This window comes from Struthio camelus, chromosome 2, assembly GCF_040807025.1.
Source record: "Struthio camelus isolate bStrCam1 chromosome 2, bStrCam1.hap1, whole genome shotgun sequence".
Lineage (NCBI taxonomy): Eukaryota > Metazoa > Chordata > Aves > Struthioniformes > Struthionidae > Struthio > Struthio camelus.
This window is the reverse complement of record NC_090943.1, coordinates 127,918,400-127,940,884: the sequence shown is the minus strand read 5'-3', so window position 1 is coordinate 127,940,884 and position 22,485 is coordinate 127,918,400. Positions and strand designations below refer to the sequence as shown.

Sequence of the window (22,485 nt, the reverse complement as noted above, 5' to 3'; positions counted from 1 at the left end):
ATCCTTGTTGGTTAGCATACTACGTAAGAGCAAAAAAGTCACTAAAAAGAGACGTGAGTAGTATCTTGGCACTGTCTTTGATAGCATGCTTCATTAGATAGCCTTGATATTTATTCTGATGCACGGTTTTAAGGATTTCTTTGTAAATTTACTAACTGTTGTTAAGGTAGGGCTGTTGTATTTCTGTCCTGGCCCTCTGAGAAATGTGGCAACAGCGTGACTCTTAGAAAGCCTTTCTGTAATTTTGAAGGAAAATATGAGAAGCTGTATTATCATTTTTGTCTATGAAATTTATTTCTGAAGTGAATGCCATACATATTTCTGAAATGAATGCCAAATGTATTTTCTAGAAGTGAGCGCCATTGAAAGCCAAGGCAGGCAATTTATACTGCGCATAATAATGATATTAATTTTTATGGTGTGTATAAGTTACATTTTGATTAGTTTTTTGCATGATTAAAAATTTGCGGAGCCTTTATGGCCCCCAGGAGCCTACCTGTAATAAACAGCTCTCACCTTCCAAACCATAAAACAGGTCTGCAGCGCTTGAACATTAGAGCTAATTGCCTTGCTACATCAAAGGGAGCGCCACAAGACTGTGAAAAATCGCAGAAGTGAGGGGGGGGGGGGGCGGGCGGGCAGGAGGGTGGGGAGCGGGGGGCAGTTTCACCTCGAAAGGTTACGTGTTTGTGGCTTGGTGGAGCCCTGTAAAGTTATGGCCTCGGAACTGCTGTTTGCGATTAAGTTGATGGGGAAAGTCTATCCCGCAATCTCTGCCTGCTGCTGACACAGAGTCTTTGTTCACATTCAGATTTCTCAAACTGTTGCCAGGGTCAGGCTGAGGTCAGACACCACGATGATGTATAGGAGAACATGTCTGGGAATTTCTCTCACACTTAAAACACATACCAGAAAAACAGGAGAGCACCCTGCAAAAATTGTCTGATGAGACCCAGATGATACTGTAGCTTTTCTTTTAGTACCTTCATAATTTTCTTTCTCTTTTCCTGACACACACACAATGTTTTATTAATGTGTGCCACGATAGCCCTTACAATTTTATGTCCCCTCAAGATAAGGACACTCAGTAGCACTTTGACACTTCATTTTCCAGCCCAGGGGGATTGGGCCAGTAAATCTAGTAAAAGAAGCAATGCGTCCGTTCCCAAGGATGAGTCGAAAAGGAATTGCCACGGGCTGCGTCAGGCCATGGGGCCTGACACTGGATATGAGCCTCATGTGCGCGCGCCTGGCATTAACACAGCCCGATCCCGTCATGATCACAGGCTCGCAGCATCCCAAACTGCGCTCCCCTGCCACCCTTACAAATACCGCCCCGCTTCCCGCTGTGCCTAAGATGCCTCCCATGTTTGATTAGCGATCAGCGTGGGAGGGGGCAGGGGGCTGCGAAACCAGCACGATATTTTTCCGTTTTGATGGCTTTTCTTTTTTTATATTTTCATACACACACACACACACACACACACACACACATATATATATAAACATACACACATACATACACATTATTTTTAAAAGAGGGCACCAGCCTTCTCCCTGTGTTAGGTAAAAACCGGGACATGGAAGTTTGCTTACAGCCTATTGTTTTAGGAAGTCAATGCAAAAAGCATTGACCTGTGGTTGGGGCGTTTTTTTGGTATGGTTTGATTCGGTTCCCAAAATTGCAGCTCTATATTTATATATATATATATGTTTTTTCTTCCCTAATTTAACCTAAATAACCTAAAAGGTTTGGCGGAGAGTTGAGAATCGGATAGGTTCAGCGCATCGATCTGAGGGTTGTTTGCCCAGGCATACGGTTTCAGTGCGTGGCTGGCAAGCAAGGCACTAAGTAGCAATTTTTTTGTGCTCAGCTGCTATATATGACAGAGGATATTTCATTCGGCTGTCAGAACGTTATTAATAAAACATGGGGTGCGAAGAGGGCCACTATTTCCCCTTTCAATCACTAGAGCATTTACAATGAAAATTGTATGCGGTGTGTAATTTTCAGTTAATGCTTGACACTTAAAATGTCGGTAGCTGCATTTTGTATGGTTCCTGAAGGGTTAATTGTATCATGTTCCCTGCATAAAAGCTCTGCTTATCAAAAGTGAATAGAAGAGAGTATGCAAATGTGTGTCTGTGACCTTTTGCCTTTCCAGGGTTAATTTATATGGTCATTAAAGATTTTATGAAATTGAGCAGCCTGGTGCTTCGAATCCCATTTTACCTTCACCTCCTAATTTATATAATTCCTACCTGAACTGGGAAATATGATTTTTATTTTTTGTGCTGCAATGAAAACAGCGTGCTGTGCTGTAGGGAGTTGCAAGTCTGGTTATCTGGCATTACTCAGATTGCTAAAAATTCATTAAAATGTGACATCAGCACAGTGAGAGACAAATGATCGCAGGATGAAAAGGAACAGTGGGCCTTTCACGGATTAGTGCTGCACAGCCCCAGCATAGAAGCTAACTGCATAAACAGATTAATCCACCAGTAGCAGCATAGCTAAGATTTACAGAATAATTAAATAGGGTTGAGTTACTGTGAAGATTTCCATGTAATCTAGCTGGTGTGAACACGTAAGTGAGGTGTGGGTAACGCTGCTTCCTTAGAAGCCGTACAGCAAGTTGTGTCGTTTATCCTGCATAGCTCCCCCTGGAGACAGAATTTGAGACTTCTCTAGCAAAGCCGGTGGTTTATATTGAGTACAGTACCTAATACTTACTTACTGCAATTAGCAGGATGCTGCTACACTAATAGGATTTATAGTTGAATTCCTTTTTTTCCCCCCTTTTTTTGGCTCTAAGATACATTTTTACATGTGCTTGCTTTTGTGCAAGTCTGTACGGAGCGTGTGTGTGTGTGTGCACGCGTTTCAACGCAAATCACTTCTAGCCAAAGACTATGAAATGACAAGCTTTAAATCTGTCGCGCTGGTGAAAGGTGGATCTTCTGATAAAGACATGTTTAGAATTTCCGAGTAGATTTTGAAATATTGCAAGTTATTCGTAATTAATGTCCAATCGCTTTACAGTGCTGTTCTTTCCCTTTTCCTTGTCTTCCCCTCCCCCCTTTTGGATGCCCTCTTTTAGTGCTGATCTTGTTAAAGGAAAATTTTAAATTGCTGTTAAACGGTCACTAAGTTAGATCTTTTCTGTGCTTATCCACAGAAGAACAAGGTGAAGATACAGAAGGGTCTGCTAAAAGTGCGTCAGTGGCTGTTGCTGATGATAAAGACTCGAGTGAGAGAGACAATAGTGAAGTCAAAAAATCTAGTAAAGACTCTGGTAAGATGCTAGAATGTTGTCTTGCTTCTTTTTTTAACTTATTAAATGCTCTTTCATTTTAAACTGTCTGGACATTCCCACTACTATTCATTGCATGTGCATTTTGCATGTGATTTCTATCAGTAGCCTCCCATTGACCTATTTTTAATCATAACCATCTGACAGGATAGATGCGGATAAGTTGAAGAATATTACAGGACGACCAGTGAGATTATTTTTTAATCAAATCAGTTTGTGTGCTTGTAATTTTTTAAGCGCCTTTCATTAATCTTAGCTGTACTTGTGATTCCTCTGATGGCATATTAATTTTTCATAAGCATAGGATTAGGTACCACTTGAATTTTTTCTTCAATCAAGTTTTGCCCCCCTTGTAACCCAAAGAATGTGGGTTTTTTTGTTATTATTATTTTTTGCTCTTGCTCTCTGATCAGTTGCTTTCAAGAATCTGGCCTCTTCCTGAGCGTTTATTTGAGGCATTTTGAAAAAAATACACAAAATCCAGTGAAAAAGTTTACAGATGATTCAGCCTAAGAAAGAGGAAATATCATTGAAAACGGATTATGGGTTGGGTAATTTTGATCTCCTGGAATAGACAGAGCCCAGTAATGAAAGCTACTGTCTTTGAAAACAAAACCCCTATGTCATGACATTTACTTGTGCACAAACAAACCCAGGGGCAGCATCTGGTGTAGATACCCAAGGCTTTTTCTGTGTTTGATTTGGCAAATATGTGACTTCATCCATGCTTTTTATGTATGAGATGGAAATCTATGGTCGCGATGAATATTACATTGGCTACTTTTGCCGCACGCTATACCTAGTTACATTATGTTGGATTCAGTGAAGCAGAAGAAGTGCTGAAACAGGTTGAAGCCTATTAGTTTCAGGTAGTCATATATCTTTTCCTTGTATCCCAATGACAGCAGCATACAAAGGAGGTTGTATTCTCCTTAAAGACATACAGTTGTAGAGAAAATATCATTTTACCTGCCAGTTTATTTACACCCAAATTCTCCCGTATTGTAATTTGCTCTTTACTTAATAAACATTTTTGGATTTATTTGAAAAAACAAATGATAGATGCCCCTTTCCATGCCAAATTAATTCAGAAGACTGATTTAAGGCTTAGAGCTTGCTTTAAGTTTGCTGTTGACATGCTAAGGTGAGTATCTATCACAGCATAGAACTCCGGCTGCTTTTCAGTTGCTTTCTTTTTTGCGATCAAGAGACTGAAGAAAGGCCAATGATGACAAGGATGATATTGAGCAAGAAATTGTGTTGTGGTTTAATATATATATCCCCCATGGCTGGCTCTTTGACTCGGAAAGACCTGTCTGCAACGCAGTAAAGCCATGCTCCAAAGCTGACATAGGTCCTCCTGCACTTTCTCATCAGTGGGCTCTCCTGGAAGCTCATCAAGAGAGAGGTGACAGCCACATTTCCCACCACAGACCCTGCCTAGGGAAAATGCGAACCATTTCAGGGAGTTTATCAGCCCTCCCTTTTTTTTAGGCATGTCCATTTGTAGTTGTTCAAGAAAGAAGAAGGTGTTAAAGTCCCAGCAGAAAAAAACGATGGAATCTAGAAAAAATACTTAAAGGGAATTCTCAAAATTCCACCAGGATTAGCTGCTCATAAGGGCCAAGTTTAATTAGGACAAACCTATATCCAGAGGCCTACTGGGTGCACTACAGAAAAAACAGCATAATTGTTCTACGTTCCCGTGCCAGCAATTACACAAATAACTTTGCAGTAACATTCATACAAAAACAAAGGCTGAAATACATGATTGCTTTTGTGCTTTGCAGAAAACAGTTTGTACTGTAAAATCCTAAACCTTTCAGAAACTTTTATTTTCCTTTTCTAAATGAATTCTACATATGTAACATTCAGACCATCATCTTAATTTTCACTCAGCTGACAAGTATTTCTAATGACTGCATAACTGCTTATGTATAATTGAATGTTAATTTGGGCTTTCTCATGAATTGAATGTTGCAAGTCTTGCCAAAGAAGTCTCAGGAAAACCAATAAATTAATCACAATACTAACAAGTTAAACAGGAGAGTGGTGTGACCCCTCTTTAACATAGAATCTATTAGACGAGAAAGGATTAACATGTATTTAGTAACAGTATGTTTGTGTAAGCTGTTGTGCTGTATTGCTTACCTTATCTCAAGGAGTAGAGCTTTCAAAATGAGACTTGGCAATATGCAAGTTATATTTGTTGAATATTCATTCAGAATAGAAAAGCCTACTAATGCCTCATTTATATTGTCATTTAAATCTAGTGCCACTTTAGATTAATTATAATCCAAATTACAGCTCTATGCAGTGCAAGAATTAATATGGAATTTATCCAGATTAATACATTTGCATTGAAAATGTAATATGTCTCTGCCATGGCTAAGGGGAGCACTTTTTAATAAGGTAGTAAACATGAGGAAGGATGGAAATTAACCTTCATTATTGCAATGAAAATTATCCTTTCATTCTACTCTAATTACAAAAAATACTCTACCAGTAATTATAATTTTAGAATTATTTTGAGGCTGAATAACATCATCTGATGTGTCAGAAGTCTTAAATTATGCAATCTTTATGAAATACATCGATTCATAAATAACAAAATGGTATTTTGATTATAGGTATTCCACGATTTTATTTCACTAGCATACATATTTGATTAGCTTTCTCCTCCTTGTTAGTAACAGAAACATTTTTATTTTTATTTTGGGGTTTCAGAATTGTTAAGAAGGTGATGGCATCTGAATTGCAGTGAATTATGTCATTTTTGTATTAGCAATCTTACACAAGTTAAATAATTCTGTAACTGACAGGTAATCATTGACTAGTCTATTTCGTGGCGCTTATTTATAATTAAACTTAGTTTTTGAGTTAAATTTATTGAAATTACCTTATTCATCTAAAATAATGCTGTGCACTTAATAAAATGAATTATGGTTTGCTTTTCACAATTAGGAAGAGCCCGACAAATGGCATGTCTTAAGAATAAAAAAGCATATATTTAAACCACAAATAACAACTATTTAGTCTTTTTCTACAGCTGCATATTAAGAATAGTGTGCTGGTGGCGCATCCAGCTATGAAAATAGCACTACCTCGCGTGTTTGCGACCTTAATATTTTCTCTCCTCCCCGCCTCCTTCAATGCCATGTCTGTAAGACCGTAACTTTGGTCACCCTCCCTGCAGGAAGCTTGTTAAAGCAGGGAATTCAGCTCTGAAAGCAGAACGTAGATGCGGTGAGATGAGGCGCTAGGATGTAACAGCTACGCCATTGGACTATATCGGCAGCAGATCCTCCTTCAGTTTTGGCACACGTACTTGGGAAAAGCGAAGACCTGTTGTAAAGTGCTGCTGCTGCTGTAATGTGGGGATGTTCGGGCCTCACTTTGGGCAAGTGCAAGTGGCTCCACAGGAGCCAGACTGGAAGACTGGGCCCTTGTTTTGCAGGGCTCAGCATCAGTCACGGGCTCGGGTACTTTAGGCCAGATGCAAGTTTGGTCATTTAAAGAGTAACAGCCCTTAGGGTTGAACGAAACCAGAACAACCAAAGCAACAGGGCCTTTGTAAAATCCAATAATTTATATAATTATCGCAGTAAACATAATAAAAAGCTGTGCTTTGTTATGCATTTATTGACCCAGCACAGTGCTTTATAGCTCTAAGGTTTTATTATATTAACCACAAAAGAAAATTTAACCAAAAATGTGCTTGTTTTTATAGAAGCAAGAACTATGAGTTTCATGATTATTACTGGCCCTTTGAAATAAATAAGTTGTTATATCCTCTGTTGGAAAACGGTGTGTAATATTAACTTTGTGTTTGCCCAGGCACACACAAAGTGCACTCGAAGCTAAATTTCACTAGCAGTTACATACAAAATGCCAAAACACAATTAAATGCATTTGCACAGATACAATTGGGAGCAGAATTTGGATCCTAATTTCTGTAACAAAATGCTGAGAACAATCTAGCATGGTGGGGGAAAGAGAAGGATGTTTTATTTTGATTTTTAAATTCAACTTGCTATATAACAGTGTCAGTTTACACCAGCTACGATTCTGGCCCAGATGACTTTAAAAAGGAATATTTTAAAAGTGACAGATGATAAAGGTAGGAGACAGCAGTCAACTGTTGGACATTTTTGACAGTTGGAAATGAAGAGAGGTTACTGATTTGAACCGATCCTTCTAAGACCTGAAAAGGAACCTTTCTCTGTTAATATAGTTTGTCGCTTTTTTGCTTCCCATAATTCTCACAGTTAGGTCACTTACTTAAATAATAGTAGTGTATTGCCAAGTAAGTACTGATAGGCCAGAGAGTGCTGTATTATCATAAAGCGCACTGAGTAATAAAATGGTGGCTGATGTTACTGTATCATGTATATGATGCCTTTAAGCATCAGCAGTCCTTCAGCTCTTAGGCGCAGCTCTCACTGAGTAACCTAAATGAGGCCTCTAAGATCAGTTCCTTAGTCTGTAAATAAGCAACGGGACCCCAGAAAGCAGCTTGTTCAGATATTAAACCGATGTTGACAAATTGGTCATTAAAAGTAGGAAAATATGGCAGGAATAAACTTTAATTTGAGCAAGGACATGCTAGAATTACTAGTCTAAATTACACCAAAAGAAATAATTACCACCTTAGGAATGAAAAACAATGTACGGGGAAATCACCATTAACGTAAAAGTAATAAAATATACTTTTTTTTTTTTAATGCCCTGCAGAAAAATGTCTCTATATGGTTCAGCTTTCAATTGTTTATTATCGTACTGTGAGGATTTGGTATTTACTTTGAAAGTTGTCCCCTTGTTTTACTTTTCTCTGATGTTGCTCTGTTAATAGCAAGCACTTCCCAAAGTCTGTATGATAATAATAATTTTTAAAAGTTTCTGGTTTTGTCCACAGAAAAATGCAAATATTTTCTTTGTTCATATTTACTTTGTTTCCATAACATCCATGACCTTATTTTTAAATTAATCCTAGGTTATTGTGCAATGAGGTGCAATTTGTTCATTTATATGAACCTTATGTGGATTGAAAAAAATCAAGATAAATCTTCATGCACAGCATACAATCAGATTACCCCTGGACTATATATTTACGTTGGGTCTGATAGCAATCAATGGTTTAGCTTCATTGCATTTCAAGATGTATTTGCACCCAGTGTCCAGTGATAGTGTCCTCACCCTGGAAATAATTTAGTTGCAAATTGACTGGAAGATGGTGAAAATTGAAAGTTAAAATTAGAAATACTCATAATAAACAGCAGAAAAAAGGTCAGATGATGCCGCACTATGATGAGATTGGAATGGTTGGTAAATGAGGTTTTGTGTTTGTCGTGAGATGTATGTGACATGCCTACCCAATGCTCTTGTAATATCCAGCCTAGCAGAAGAGATTATCTGGCAAATTGACGCTGGAAAGAATTTTCTGATGGACTGGGAAATTAGAATTGCACTTTTTTCTTTGATGTGTGCAAGACTGGGCTGCACTACACAGCTAGTCAGGCATAATATTAAATATAATATTTTATACTTAATTGTAGAACTATGTATAGAAAACAATTATATTTTGAGTTTGATCACAAATGCTAGAATATAAAAATTCACAGTGTAAACATCTAAGGCAATCCAAAATGTCTGATCTTTGTATATAATTAATATTAAGTTAGCTCTGAAATCCTATTCTCCACAGTATTTCTTTTAAAGCCTCACTATATTTAGCTTCAGAATTGTAACCAGGCAGGAGTTATCAAAACAGCACAGTAATCGTATTGCTCAGACAGTTTAGGAAAGAGAGCGGGTAATTAAACATCAGCAAAGTAATTATTTTGGAAAATAGGCTTTTTAAGCAAAACTGTTTTGTTTTAATGTAATACACAAATTCATACCGAGCTGCTAAAGAAAGCACTTTATTGATTAATATTTAAAGGCAACCTAGGGTTATCTAAACAGTAGAGAACAGTCCATTTTGAAATGGATTTTTAGAGTCTCCATCAAGGATAAAAGTGTATTTTCACCTTTGTACTTACAAATTTTGGAGTTGTTATATTGAGATATAGTTTTTTTCTGAGACCTTAAAAAAAAAACAACACACACACACAGAGATGATACAGTCCTTTGGAATCACAGCCTCTTTGCAAAACAGGGTATTTTAAAGTTTAAAATATGTTCTTAAAAATTATGTTTTCGGAACAGGAATAGTCACACCAGAGAAGGAACCAAAAGTGAACACTGTGGTAGGGGCACAACAGCTTCTTTTGGCAAAAGAAGAGGATGGTGCAGCTAAAAAATCAAAGCCTCCAGAGGACAATAAATTTTGTCATGAGCAGGTAAAGGAAAATGTAACAATTTAATTGCGTTGTAGAACTCTTTCAAATGGCTCAAGAATAAAGCAGAGATGATCTGCTATTAAAATAGCAATATCAGCAAGTTATTAAAAGCACTCTGACTAATAGCCTGCATCTTAATTTGGTGTTTTTCAGTTCTATCAATGTCCTTATTGTAACTACAATAGTAGGGACCCAAATCGTATCCAGATGCATGTCCTGTCACAGCATTCAATGCAACCTGTTATCTGCTGCCCCCTCTGCCAGGATGTCCTCAGCAACAAAATGCACCTCCAGCTTCATTTGACCCATTTGCACAGTGTGTCCCCTGACTGTGTGGAGAAACTGCTCATGACAGTAAGTGATCCAAATACTGATGTGCATGCTACAGAAATGGGCTCAAACCTCTCGGCAATGTATTTGTTGTGACATAGTGTTCAGGTAGCCCCAGCAGGGGAGAGGGTCAGGACTCTCAAGTTCTGTTCCTCGCTCATCCAGTGACTGATGTCCCTTGGGAAAATCACTGAGGATAGTTTTCAAAGATGCTGAAAACCCGCAGTTCCTCACTGATGTTAACCTTGGAAAAATCAAGCCTGTCAAGGCCTCTGAGTGCACACCTGTAAATTGGGTCTAATAATACCCAGTGCTCGGAGGTAATGTGACCCTTAACTTACTGTTTGTAAAATAACAGGGATTCTCTGAGCAAAAGGTAGAAGGATTTCTGTTTTATAGCAGAGCTGTACTTTCATTATGTTTTGTGAAATTCACTATATCAGTAATAGTGCTAATTGGAAAACACAGATTTCATATGGTACAGAATGTCCTGTTTTTTACTTTGTCCACTGTGAAAGACCCTTCAGATTTTTCACGAAAAAATAGGAATAGGGAACAGAAAGACAAGTCCGAGAATTGATAATAGTCCACTTAGGTCAATTCTTTGGGATATGGAATACTTGATTTCAAGTACCCACCCTGCATCTGACACGGATCTGAACTGGATTGCCTGCAATTCGGATGAATGCGATAACCAGCAAACTCTGTTTGCTCTTAATTGAATTTCTGAGGACTAGAGCTCCTTGTGCCAGGTGCTGATGAGCAAACCCAGAATTAGGGATTCATAAAAACAGTTTAAAGATTTTTTCTTCATTTCTTTCCTCCTGTTCTCTGCTATCTATAGCTTTTCCAGACTGGGTAATATTGGCCCACCACAAGAAAAATACAGTAGACACTTAGCTTTTCCAGACTCTTTCCAAAGAGTAAAAAAGTGTGAGAAAAGTCTCCATAAGGAAGATTGTTAGCTTCCTTCTCAAGTCCATGATTCCCTCTCCCTCAGTGCTGGTAGTGGGGCAACTCTGAATTCTCTCCTCCCCTTCCCTTCTCTCCCCTCCCCATGTCTGAATTTCGTATGTAAGCCCAGGGCTTTTTAAAATATGACTAGAATATTTTTTCTAATAGACAATTTATATGCATGTATAATCTATCTATCTATCTATAAGTCATTCTTATGTATCCTAATAAAGATTCAAAATAATTAGTTAAAGTATTTAAAAAAATTGTACCTCACTAAATTACATTAGGTGCTAAATGGAGTGCTTCAGCTCATATCTAGTACTGTACATAGCTTCTACTATCAAAGTAACTTACCACTAAAAAACTTCTATGGATATTCTTGTTACATCCATGTGAGGTAAGGGAGTATTATCCTACTTCTAGAGGTGAGGAGCTGCAACACAGTCTGAACTGGTTTAGCCAAGATCATTTAAAGAGTCTCTGGCAGTGCAGGAGATTGAACCTGGTCGTACTGAGTCTCACTCTGAACCCCTAGAAAATGCTTCCTGTCAGGTATGAGCACGTCTTAAATGTCTGAGCAAAAGGAAGACATGGAATGTTGAGCAAGTGTTCACGTCAGCTCAGTTAAACTGAGTACTATCAGGCACCTAGAACAAATGGTACATCTTTCAAAGAGTTCTGTCCATAATTCCAAAGCATAACACAACAGGTAAAGCCGTCTGAAGGAGATACTTATATAAGCAGTTTAAGACAAGAAAGAGAAAAATCTTATTTTAAATGGAAGAATCTTATTTTAAAAGGAAATTTTTTCAAAGATCATGGGAGCTCCAGCATTTGTTTAAAAAATAATACAGGTAAAACAGAGTGAGTGCAGTTAGTCGAGAACTGATCAGTGAACGTATCTTGACACGATCTTCATCTGTGGAGGATGTCCACGGAGAATTCTCCTGATATACCCACCCAACCTGACATAGCCAGGAAAGCCGCTACTTTGTGGTGACATTGACTGTAATGAAATACTGAGTGTATGATGTAGTTCACAGCAAGTGTATGTAGTGCAGCATCACCTTATTGCGGATTCTTTTGAGTGGAGTCTCCACCGAAGGACACCCAGTGCTCCGACTTGTCTGTCAGAAAACTGCTGTCAAGGATGGAATCAAGACCTTGATTTAGTCATGGCATTCTTTGATCTAGATGTCTTGAATCTATTGAATTACAATTTAATACAACTATATAGAATTAAATAGTGTGATTTCTTCTGTAATAATACTGTATTCTTGATTTTCAAAGGTTCCTGTACCAGATGTCATGATGCCCAATAGTATGCTATTGCCAGCAGCTGCTTCAGAGAAATCTGAACGTGACACACCTGCAACCATTACAGCTGAGGGATCTGGAAAATATTCAGGTATGCAAGAAAAAGCCCAGACATTCAAAAGACAGGAATGAGTGATTTAGAAATAAACTGCTTGTTTCTTTCTTGGTAAAGTGAATTATTTTTGGTTTACATGTAGACAGGCAGAAAACAAGAGGAAAATAACAGTGGGCCTGAGTTTGACTATTTGCACAAAGGCAGAGCTACTAGGATGCACACTGTCTCATGTGCACAAGTACTTGACTCGGGTACGTCAGGCTAGGTGCTTGTGGTAGAGTTAAAATTGAACATGCAATAGCACCTCACCACTTTGAAGGTAGGACCCTTCTTGTTTAATCAGCAAATGAGACTCAGTCCTAAAAGACAGGAGGACTTTCACCAGTACCAGTGGCAAATGATCCTGCCTGTATTTCCAATAGTATGTTTCTTATGCTGTATTCTGTGCCGAGTGGCTGCTTTGCTAACTGTCACAGCATGTTCTTCCCTCTCTCCTCAGCCACTTCCATATTAGCCTATCTTTCTATTCATGTATCCTACCTATTGTTCCCATTTCTACTCCCTCCCTCCTTTTCCTGCCATTTGATTTCCTTTTGTTCTTTGGTGCTCCTATTGTACCAATAAATTCCTACCTTATGCCAAAGAGAAGCCCTATGTCACTACCAAGTCAGCTGTAGACACTCTGATCATCACATCTGCATTTGCTATTACTCTTTTTTTAACCTCCTGTTGATCCTATTTAATTTTTCTCTGGGACAAGGATGGATTGTCATCAGATTGCTAGGCCAGCGCCAAGCATACTAGGTGCCATCCTTGATTTATGATGAAAAAACATTAATACTATGGAATATTCTCTTGTACCTGCCTAAAAGACACTTCACTTTTTTTAACCAGGTGAAAGTCCTGTGGATGGGAAAAATACCCCTGGGATCGAGGAATCAAAAACTGGAATGGAAATTAAAACCGAGGAACAGAAGCCACCTAAGGAATCTACTGAAACACCAGATTGGAATAAGAACAGCAGTAAAGATATAAAGACCACTGACTCAATGCCAGATCAGCTAAATGAACAGCAGAAGAAGCAACAGCTCTCTGTTTCTGACCGCCATGTCTATAAATACCGTTGTAACCATTGTAGCTTGGCTTTTAAGACTATGCAGAAGCTTCAGATACATTCCCAGTATCATGCTATTCGGGCTGCTACCATGTGTAGTCTTTGCCAACGTAGCTTCCGTACATTCCAGGCTTTAAAAAAACACTTGGAAGCAGGCCACCCTGAACTCAATGAAGCTGAACTTCAGCAGCTGTGTGCATCTTTACCTGTAAATGGTGAACTCTGGGCAGAAAGTGAAAATATGGCACAAGATGATCATGCACTAGAGCAGGAAGTCGAAAGAGATTATGAGATGGACCAGGAAGGTAAAGCAAGTCCTGTAGGAAGTGATAGTAGCTCTATTCCAGATGATATGGGCTCAGAACCAAAGCGGACCTTACCTTTTAGAAAAGGGCCAAATTTTACTATGGAAAAATTTCTAGATCCATCTCGTCCATATAAGTGTACCGTGTGTAAAGAGTCTTTCACTCAAAAGAACATCCTCTTGGTCCATTATAACTCAGTGTCCCATCTACATAAACTCAAAAAGGTTTTGCAGGAAGCATCAAGTCCTGTCCCTCAAGAAACCAACAGCAGCACTGATAACAAACCCTACAAATGCAGCATTTGTAATGTTGCATATAGCCAAAGTTCTACATTGGAAATCCATATGAGATCTGTGCTTCATCAAACAAAGGCAAGGGCTGCAAAATTAGAACCAAGCGGTAATATAAGTAGCGGAAATAGTGTAGCAGGGAATGTTAATAGCCCCAGCCAAGGAATGCTAGAGTCTATGAGCTTACCAGCAGTTAACAGCAAAGAAACACATTTAGATGCCAAAGAATTAAATAAAAAGCAAGCTTCTGAATTAATTTCTGCTCAGCCTACACATCACCCACCCCAGTCACCAGCACAAATTCAAATGCAACTACAGCATGAACTGCAACAGCAAGCTGCATTCTTTCAGCCACAGTTTCTAAACCCAGCTTTTTTGCCTCACTTTCCAATGACACCAGAAGCGCTGCTGCAGTTTCAACAGCCTCAGTTTCTTTTCCCATTCTACATACCTGGGACAGAATTTAGCTTAAGTCCAGATTTGGGTTTGCCGGGTTCTGCCACATTTGGTATGCCTGGAATGGCTGGTATGACAGGATCACTGCTAGAAGATTTGAAGCAGCAGATACAGACTCAGCACCATGTTGGTCAAACACAGCTACAGATACTGCAGCAACAAGCACAACAGTATCAATCAACACAACCCCAACTTCAGTCCCAAAAACAGCAGCAGCAAAGTAGCAAGCTGATGAAGGCAGAGCAAAATAGCTTAGTGAATACAGACTGCCAGTTGATAAAGGATATGCCGTCATATAAGGAGTCAGAAGAGATTTCTGAGAAACAAGAGAAGCCAAAGCAAGAATTTACTAATGAGAGTGAAGGACTAAAAGAAAACAAAGATATGAAGAAGCCAAAATTGTCAGAACCAGCCATCCCACCACCCAGAATAGCTTCTGGAGCAAGGGGAAATGCAGCCAAGGCTTTGTTGGAGAACTTTGGATTTGAGTTAGTTATCCAATACAATGAGAACAGACAAAAAGTGCAGAAAAAAAGCAAGACTGGTGAAGGTGAAAACACGGACAAATTGGAATGTGGAACCTGCAGTAAGCTGTTTTCCAACATTCTTATTCTAAAGAGTCATCAAGAACATGTGCATGGGCAGTTTTTCCCGTATGGAGCATTAGAAAAGTTTGCCCGGCAATATCGGGAGGCGTATGACAAGCTTTATCCAATTTCTCCTTCTTCTCCAGAAACGCCACCGCCACCGCCACCACCTCCTCCACCACCTCCACCTCCTCCTCCTCCTACTCCTTCTCAGCCTTCTTCAGCTGGGTCTGGAAAAATTCAAAACACAACTCCCGCTCCTTTGCAGGCTCCACCACCCACACCGCCACCACCTCCTCCGCCACCACCACCACCTCCTCCGCCACCGCCGCCACCGTCAGCCCCACCTCAAGTCCAGCTTCCCGTTTCACTTGATCTCCCACTCTTCCCTCCAATTATGATGCAGCCAGTGCAACATCCTGCACTCCCTCCTCAGCTTGCTCTCCAGTTGCCCCCAATGGATACATTGTCAGCAGATCTCACCCAGCTTTGTCAGCAGCAGCTGGGATTAGATCCCAATTTCCTACGGCATTCTCAGTTCAAGCGTCCACGTACAAGAATCACAGATGACCAGTTAAAAATCTTACGGGCTTATTTTGATATTAACAATTCTCCAAGTGAAGAGCAGATCCAAGAAATGGCTGAGAAATCTGGTCTTTCACAGAAGGTTATCAAGCACTGGTTTCGTAATACGCTGTTTAAGGAGCGACAGAGAAATAAGGATTCTCCCTATAACTTCAGCAACCCTCCCATAACAGTTTTGGAAGATATAAGAATTGACCCTCAACCTTCAGCTGTAGAACCTTACAAGTCTGATGCGTCTTTCAGCAAGAGATCATCTAGGACTCGGTTTACTGACTACCAGCTTCGTGTCCTCCAAGATTTTTTTGACACAAACGCTTATCCAAAGGATGATGAAATTGAACAACTTTCAACTGTACTTAACCTACCTACTCGAGTTATTGTTGTATGGTTCCAAAATGCACGACAAAAAGCTCGCAAGAGTTATGAAAATCAAGCTGAAACTAAAGACAGTGAGAAAAGGGAACTGACGAATGAGCGCTACATCCGAACTAGTAACATGCAATATCAGTGTAAAAAGTGCAGCGTGGTTTTTCCCAGGATTTTTGATTTGATTACACACCAGAAAAAACAGTGTTATAAAGATGAAGATGATGATGCTCAAGATGAAAGCCAAACCGAGGATTCCATGGATGCCTCTGATCAAACAGTATACAAGAACTGCACAGTTGCTGGCCAAACTGACTCATCAAAAAGCACGGCTGTCACAGCAGCAAGCTCTGGCTCTGGTTCTAGTACTCCTTTGGTTCCATCACCCAAACCAGAACCTGAAAAGGCTTCTCCTAAACCGGAGTCCACAGAAAAACCAAAACAAAATGAAACCATCTCTAAGCAGACAGATACAACTTCACAAAGCACCAAACCAGTACAGTCTGCTCCAGTAACCCCTTCTGATCCTCAGCCCTCAGCCTCTCAATCACAGCAACAAAAACAATCACAGATAGTAGGCAGACCTCCTTCTGCGTCACAAACTACACCTGTCCCTTCCAGTCCTTTACCAATTTCAATGACTTCTCTACAGAACAGTCTACCTCCTCAGTTATTACAATACCAATGTGATCAGTGTACAGTTGCCTTTCCAACTCTAGAACTTTGGCAAGAGCACCAGCACATGCATTTCCTAGCAGCCCAAAACCAGTTTCTTCATTCACAGTTTTTAGAAAGACCAATGGATATGCCCTATATGATATTTGACCCCAATAATCCTTTGATGACTGGACAGTTACTTAATAGTTCTCTAGCTCAGATGCCACCACAAACTGGCTCATCGCATACAACACACCCTGCTACAGTTTCTGGTTCTCTGAAACGAAAACTGGACGATAAAGAAGATAATAACTGTAGTGAGAAAGAGGGAGGAAACAGTGGAGAAGATCAACATCGTGATAAGCGTTTAAGAACAACGATTACTCCAGAACAGCTGGAAATACTCTATGAAAAGTACCTGTTAGATTCCAATCCCACCAGAAAGATGTTAGATCATATTGCGCGTGAAGTGGGGCTTAAAAAGAGAGTGGTACAAGTCTGGTTTCAGAACACAAGAGCCCGAGAAAGAAAGGGACAATTCCGTGCAGTTGGTCCAGCCCAGTCCCATAAAAGGTGTCCTTTTTGCCGAGCTCTGTTTAAAGCAAAATCAGCTTTAGAAAGTCACATTCGCTCTCGACATTGGAATGAAGGGAAACAGGCAGGTTATAGTTTGCCTCCAAGTCCTTTGATATCCGCTGAAGATGGAGGAGAAAGTCCACAGAAGTACATATTTTTTGATTACCCATCACTGTCATTAGCAAAAACTGAATTATCAAGTGAAAATGAATTAGCTTCCACTGTTTCAACCCCTGTTAGCAAAACGGCAGAGATGTCACCGAAGAATCTCTTAAGTCCTTCTTCTTTTAAAGCAGAGTCTAGTGAGGATATAGAAAATTTGAATGCCCCTCCTGCTGACTCTGGATATGATCAAAACAAGACTGACTTTGATGAGACTTCATCAATTAATACTGCAATCAGTGATGCCACAACAGGAGATGAGGGGAACAATGAAATGGAAAGCACGACTGGCAGTTCAGGGGATGCAAAACCCACATCACCTCCGAAAGAGCCAAAACCACTTGCGAATGATACGCTACCAAAAACTGCAACTACACCTACGAATGAGAATACTGATGATAAATTTCTTTTTTCCCTAACTAGCCCCTCAATACATTTCAGTGAAAAAGATGGTGATCATGACCAAAGTTACTACATTACTGATGACCCTGATGATAATGCCGACCGCAGCGAAACATCAAGCATAGCTGATCCAAGTTCTCCTAACCCATTTGGAGCTAGCAATCCCTTTAAATCCAAAAACAGTGATCGACCAGGCCACAAACGTTTCCGAACACAAATGAGTAACCTTCAGCTTAAAGTTCTCAAGGCTTGCTTTAGTGACTACCGGACTCCAACAATGCAAGAATGTGAAATGTTAGGAAATGAGATTGGTCTGCCCAAACGTGTGGTCCAGGTCTGGTTTCAGAATGCCCGGGCAAAAGAAAAGAAATTCAAAATTAACATAGGGAAGCCATTCATGATAAATCAGACTGGACCTGATGGGACAAAGCCAGAATGTTCTCTGTGTGGGGTGAAATATTCTGCGCGTTTGTCCATAAGAGATCATATCTTTTCCAAACAACATATTACAAAAGTGAGAGAAACTGTGGGAAGCCAGCTAGATCGGGAGAAAGATTATTTAGCTCCAACAACAGTTAGGCAGCTGATGGCACAGCAAGAACTGGATCGCATAAAGAAGGCTACTGATGTGCTAGGATTAACCGTACAGCAGCCAGGCATGATGGACAGCAGTTCTCTTCATGGTATCAGTTTGCCAGCAGCTTATCCAGGACTCCCTGGCCTTCCTCCTGTTCTTCTGCCTGGAATGAATGGTCCATCCTCCTTACCTGGATTTCCACAAAGTTCAAACAGTAAGTCTATAAGGGGATGATTTTCTTATTTTATTAATTTGATCACCTTGCACAGTCAGCATCCACTTCTGAAACATTTATGCCGTACCTCTAAGACTGATATGAGCAGGTAAAAAATACTGCTGTAAGGTGTACTCGGTGCAGTTTTGGATTGTTGCTCTAGCCTGGGTAATATCTCTGATTTCCCCAAACAGAAAAAAAATGTAGTTTAATTGAAATATAATTGAAAGAAATATTTTTGGTCTACTTTAGGCTTCTGTAACAACAGTAACATTATACAAAAGCATTGTTATACAATTTTTTTGAAGGATAAACCTTTTGGCAAAATGTGGATTAAAATTTTGTGTGTAAAATTTTTGTATGCAAATATTTAAAGGAGCACCTGATGAAGCATGCAATAGTTATAGCCATATTACAGAGCCATAAGGTATTTAGTCTCTCCATTAGACCAGTCCTAACTATTGCTTCATTCAGAAACAGAATTAAAAAAAAATGCTGCCTAAAAGGCTCTATTATACTTCTGAATAATTGCCTCCTAGGATAAAAAGTTTTCTGTTGAAAGTGATTCCTAGTGGCAACTTCATTGTGATCCAAATCCCAGGAGTGGCTGAGTACCTCCTATTCCTAATTTGTAAAGTCATTGCAGACATGCACCGCTTCATCTGGGCTTGTGTTTTTAACTGAACACATAACTGTTTTACTGAGGTTGACTCTGGTTTTTGCTCACATTGGAAAGCATTCTAATTCCTCTTGGAGTTAGTTTCACTGAAGCTGGAGAATTGAGTTTTCTGCAGAGCAATGTTTAGTCCTCAAAGGATGAACCTAATTTATTTTTTGTAATAGGCTCCAATTTTGTAGACAGAGTTCATTGTGAGTGCAGCATTGCAGATGGAAGCTCTCCCAGTCATCCTCTAACTTTGCACATTCATATCAAATATTTGCACGTCAGAACTGGGAATTCAGTTAAGATTCTTCGGCTCATTTTACCCAGTAATTCCACTTGCTGTTCATCTCTAAACTGTGATTTACAAAACAACTCACTTTGGCAAGTGAGGTAGGGACTTAATTACCTGTGTAGTTAGACAAACTAAGAATGTGGCAGTATCTTCTCTGCTACCCAGTTCTGCTTTGATTGATGATAACTGTGTTATTGGTTTCCTAAGTGGTGGTCAAAGCCTCTTGTTTTTCTATTCATTGGATCAGAATGGCTTTCTTTCCACAATGGAGTCTCTGGCTGAGTGCCCTCTGGCTTTTGTCAGTTATTGGCACAGAGAGTACATATAAAGGAAGTATAAAGTTGTTGTATTTCCTTCTTAATGGTATACAGTGTCCAGGTCCAAAAATGGTTGATTGTTGTTCATTAAAATTATAGATATGGCTTCTCCGTATAACTTGGCTGAATAGCTTTGGTTAGATTTACCTTCAGGTAAAATGGACTCCAGAAAGCTCAGGTTTTCTGTATACTAGTAGGTACATCCTATTACATTCTTTTCCTCTCTAAAACAGGAAGTTCCTGTACAAACTACATATTGGGAATGGTTGCAGGCTCGTGATAGCTCCTCAGCTGCGCCCAAGAATTGTTTAGGAGAATGCTTGTTGGCTGAAGCCAAAACCGTGCCGTTGACCATTCTCGCAATGTAACTGTATAGACGACAGAGTTTCAGTTTTTTTGGAAATGTTCCCTGGCACCGCTTAACTTACTAGTGTCAATGTCTCTTCAGAGTCTATAAATTGTGCTCTTATTAATATAAAAACAGAATGCCGGGTAAACAGGCCAACTGGTCCATAATTATTCAATTTTCAGATTTTTTAATTTCCACCGAGCTTCTCTGAGATAAATTAAAATCATTAGTACCCCTGGCATACTCAATGCACTGCCAATTGAGATGAATTTTAGCCTCTTTCATCTTGCATCTTTTTAAGGTTAATTAGCCCGTTGTGGGCAAAGCCCACTGCGTAAACCGGGCTAGTAGACTCTTCTTGTTAACTTTTTCTTCTGCCGTATGCTAAACAGCCCCTACATCCCTCTTTTGTTGCCTGGCAAAACACTTGCATACATACATAAATCTCCAGTCCCTAATGATATATAATGGAGCAGTCATAGTGAATGAAAAAAATAGATTATTTTAATCATTCATTATAGAAAAACAGTAATATACTCAGTAGTTCTCCAGTACATGCTCAACATTAGTGTTTCCTGCACCTAATTAACCCATTTCTACTTCCTCCTCTGCCCTGCTTTGGCTGATAGTTCACGTCATTCATATTTGATGCTAAGAAGAGTTTAAGAATAATCTTTTTGGAAGCAGGCTTCTAAGCAAGCTTGTGATGGCTGCGATTCTTTCGGCTTTCCACATGTTCTCAGGCAGCAGGACAATTGTTCTGCATCATTCTTTGCATGAAGGATTTTCTGAAGCTTACTCCCTGAAGACTCACTAACCTGTACTTCAAGTCTACTTCTTGTGAATTCCACTGTCAGCGTGTCATTTCTTCTTTTTGGCCCCAATCCTGAAAATGCACTTCAGAAGCAGTCTCACTGGGACCACTTATATTCGAATATATACCTGTTTTCATTGATGCTTACAAGGTTGGTAACTATATTTCCTGTGTCAGAGGCCATGCATTCTGTCCTACATGATCGTTTAAAGGACAAATGTCAACATTAGTAGAACTTCATTTTAGAGGATATCTTTGCTGTGTTGCACACAGTTTCACAAGGAACTAGTGAAACTATAGCAGTAAATATCAAATTTAAAATTCTCGTTCGTGTTTCCCTTCACTTATGCCAGACAGGAAATTAGCCCAGTAAGTTTCACTTGTATTATGATGGATTTTCATGTTCTTGCATCCAGCATTGCTGCTTATGATTTCCAACAAGGCACAAAAACAATTACCTTTTCCAAAATACCATTCATCTTGAAATATACTGTTTACTTTTGCAAAAGACTTGAAGTGGAACACTTGGAAATAATGCTAAAATCACAGAAAATATAAATATTCAAAGTACAGGTCCAATTTGGCTCCTTTACGTAGAGCTCAAACTGAATATTTATCTTCAAAGATTATTACACTTAGGAAAATAAATAGCTTCCATTCTGAAGGCATTTGTTAGCTTTAAATTCAGTTAATTTTTATGAAACAAATTTTATTGTAATATCAGAATTATTATTTGTTTCAAGGATGATATGACCAAAGAATCCTCTCACTTGTGAGATGCGTTTCTTTAAAGAATACAATTATACCTTTTTGCGAGCATCAAATGCTGAGCAAGTGTTCAGCATTATGATAATGTTTGCTCAGCATAATCCCTAATATGGAGTTATTTGGTGGAATTCTAATCCAAACAAAATTTCAATTCTGGTTGATCTTTATTCTTCAAGTCCCTTCTTGTTTCCTATGTGACTATAGATGCAAGAATTCACCAGCTGTTTTTAGTTGTTCTCAAAATTCATATTCTCTTTTCTTCTTAGCTTTGTGTTTTTGTCTATGAGCTGTTGCAGAAAACTAGTGCTTCATCTTGCTTCTAGCTATTAATACTGGTTCTATGAACCTTTTAATGTCATCAACGTTACAGTAGGTTCTTTGCACATCACTTAAGCCTGTGCTGCCTTGAAGATTCACAGCAGCTTTTTCCAAGGATGCACACATCACTGGGTAATATGTACTTAGTGGTTTTTGAAATCTTATCAGGAGAGAAATTTGATTCAGCAGCAATTATTTTCCTTATGATTAGGACACTAAATTCTGTTCTCTGCTTTTGGTCCACTGGTAATAGTTTCAATTTTATATTTTTAGCTCTCATTCTCCTAAGAGAAAGAGAAGTCTTTCTTTTGACAGTCACTTAGAAGAGTTAGGATTAGAATATTTATTCATGATTATT

At 39.2% G+C, this 22,485-nt stretch overlaps 1 protein-coding gene across 2 annotated transcripts in view; it reads left to right on the top strand.

Annotated features, from left to right (window-relative positions):
* The window catches only part of ZFHX4 (zinc finger homeobox 4), a 150,130-nt gene that overhangs the window by 121,419 nt on the left and 6,226 nt on the right, over positions 1 to 22,485 (top strand). For both annotated transcript variants that reach the window (XM_009689457.2, XM_009689458.2), the window contains exons 5-9: positions 3,180 to 3,296; positions 9,522 to 9,655; positions 9,809 to 10,009; positions 12,233 to 12,350; positions 13,209 to 18,605. In XM_009689457.2, the coding sequence (XP_009687752.2) occupies positions 3,180 to 3,296; positions 9,522 to 9,655; positions 9,809 to 10,009; positions 12,233 to 12,350; positions 13,209 to 18,605 (5,967 nt within the window). The remainder of the gene's footprint in view (positions 1 to 3,179; positions 3,297 to 9,521; positions 9,656 to 9,808; positions 10,010 to 12,232; positions 12,351 to 13,208; positions 18,606 to 22,485) is intronic.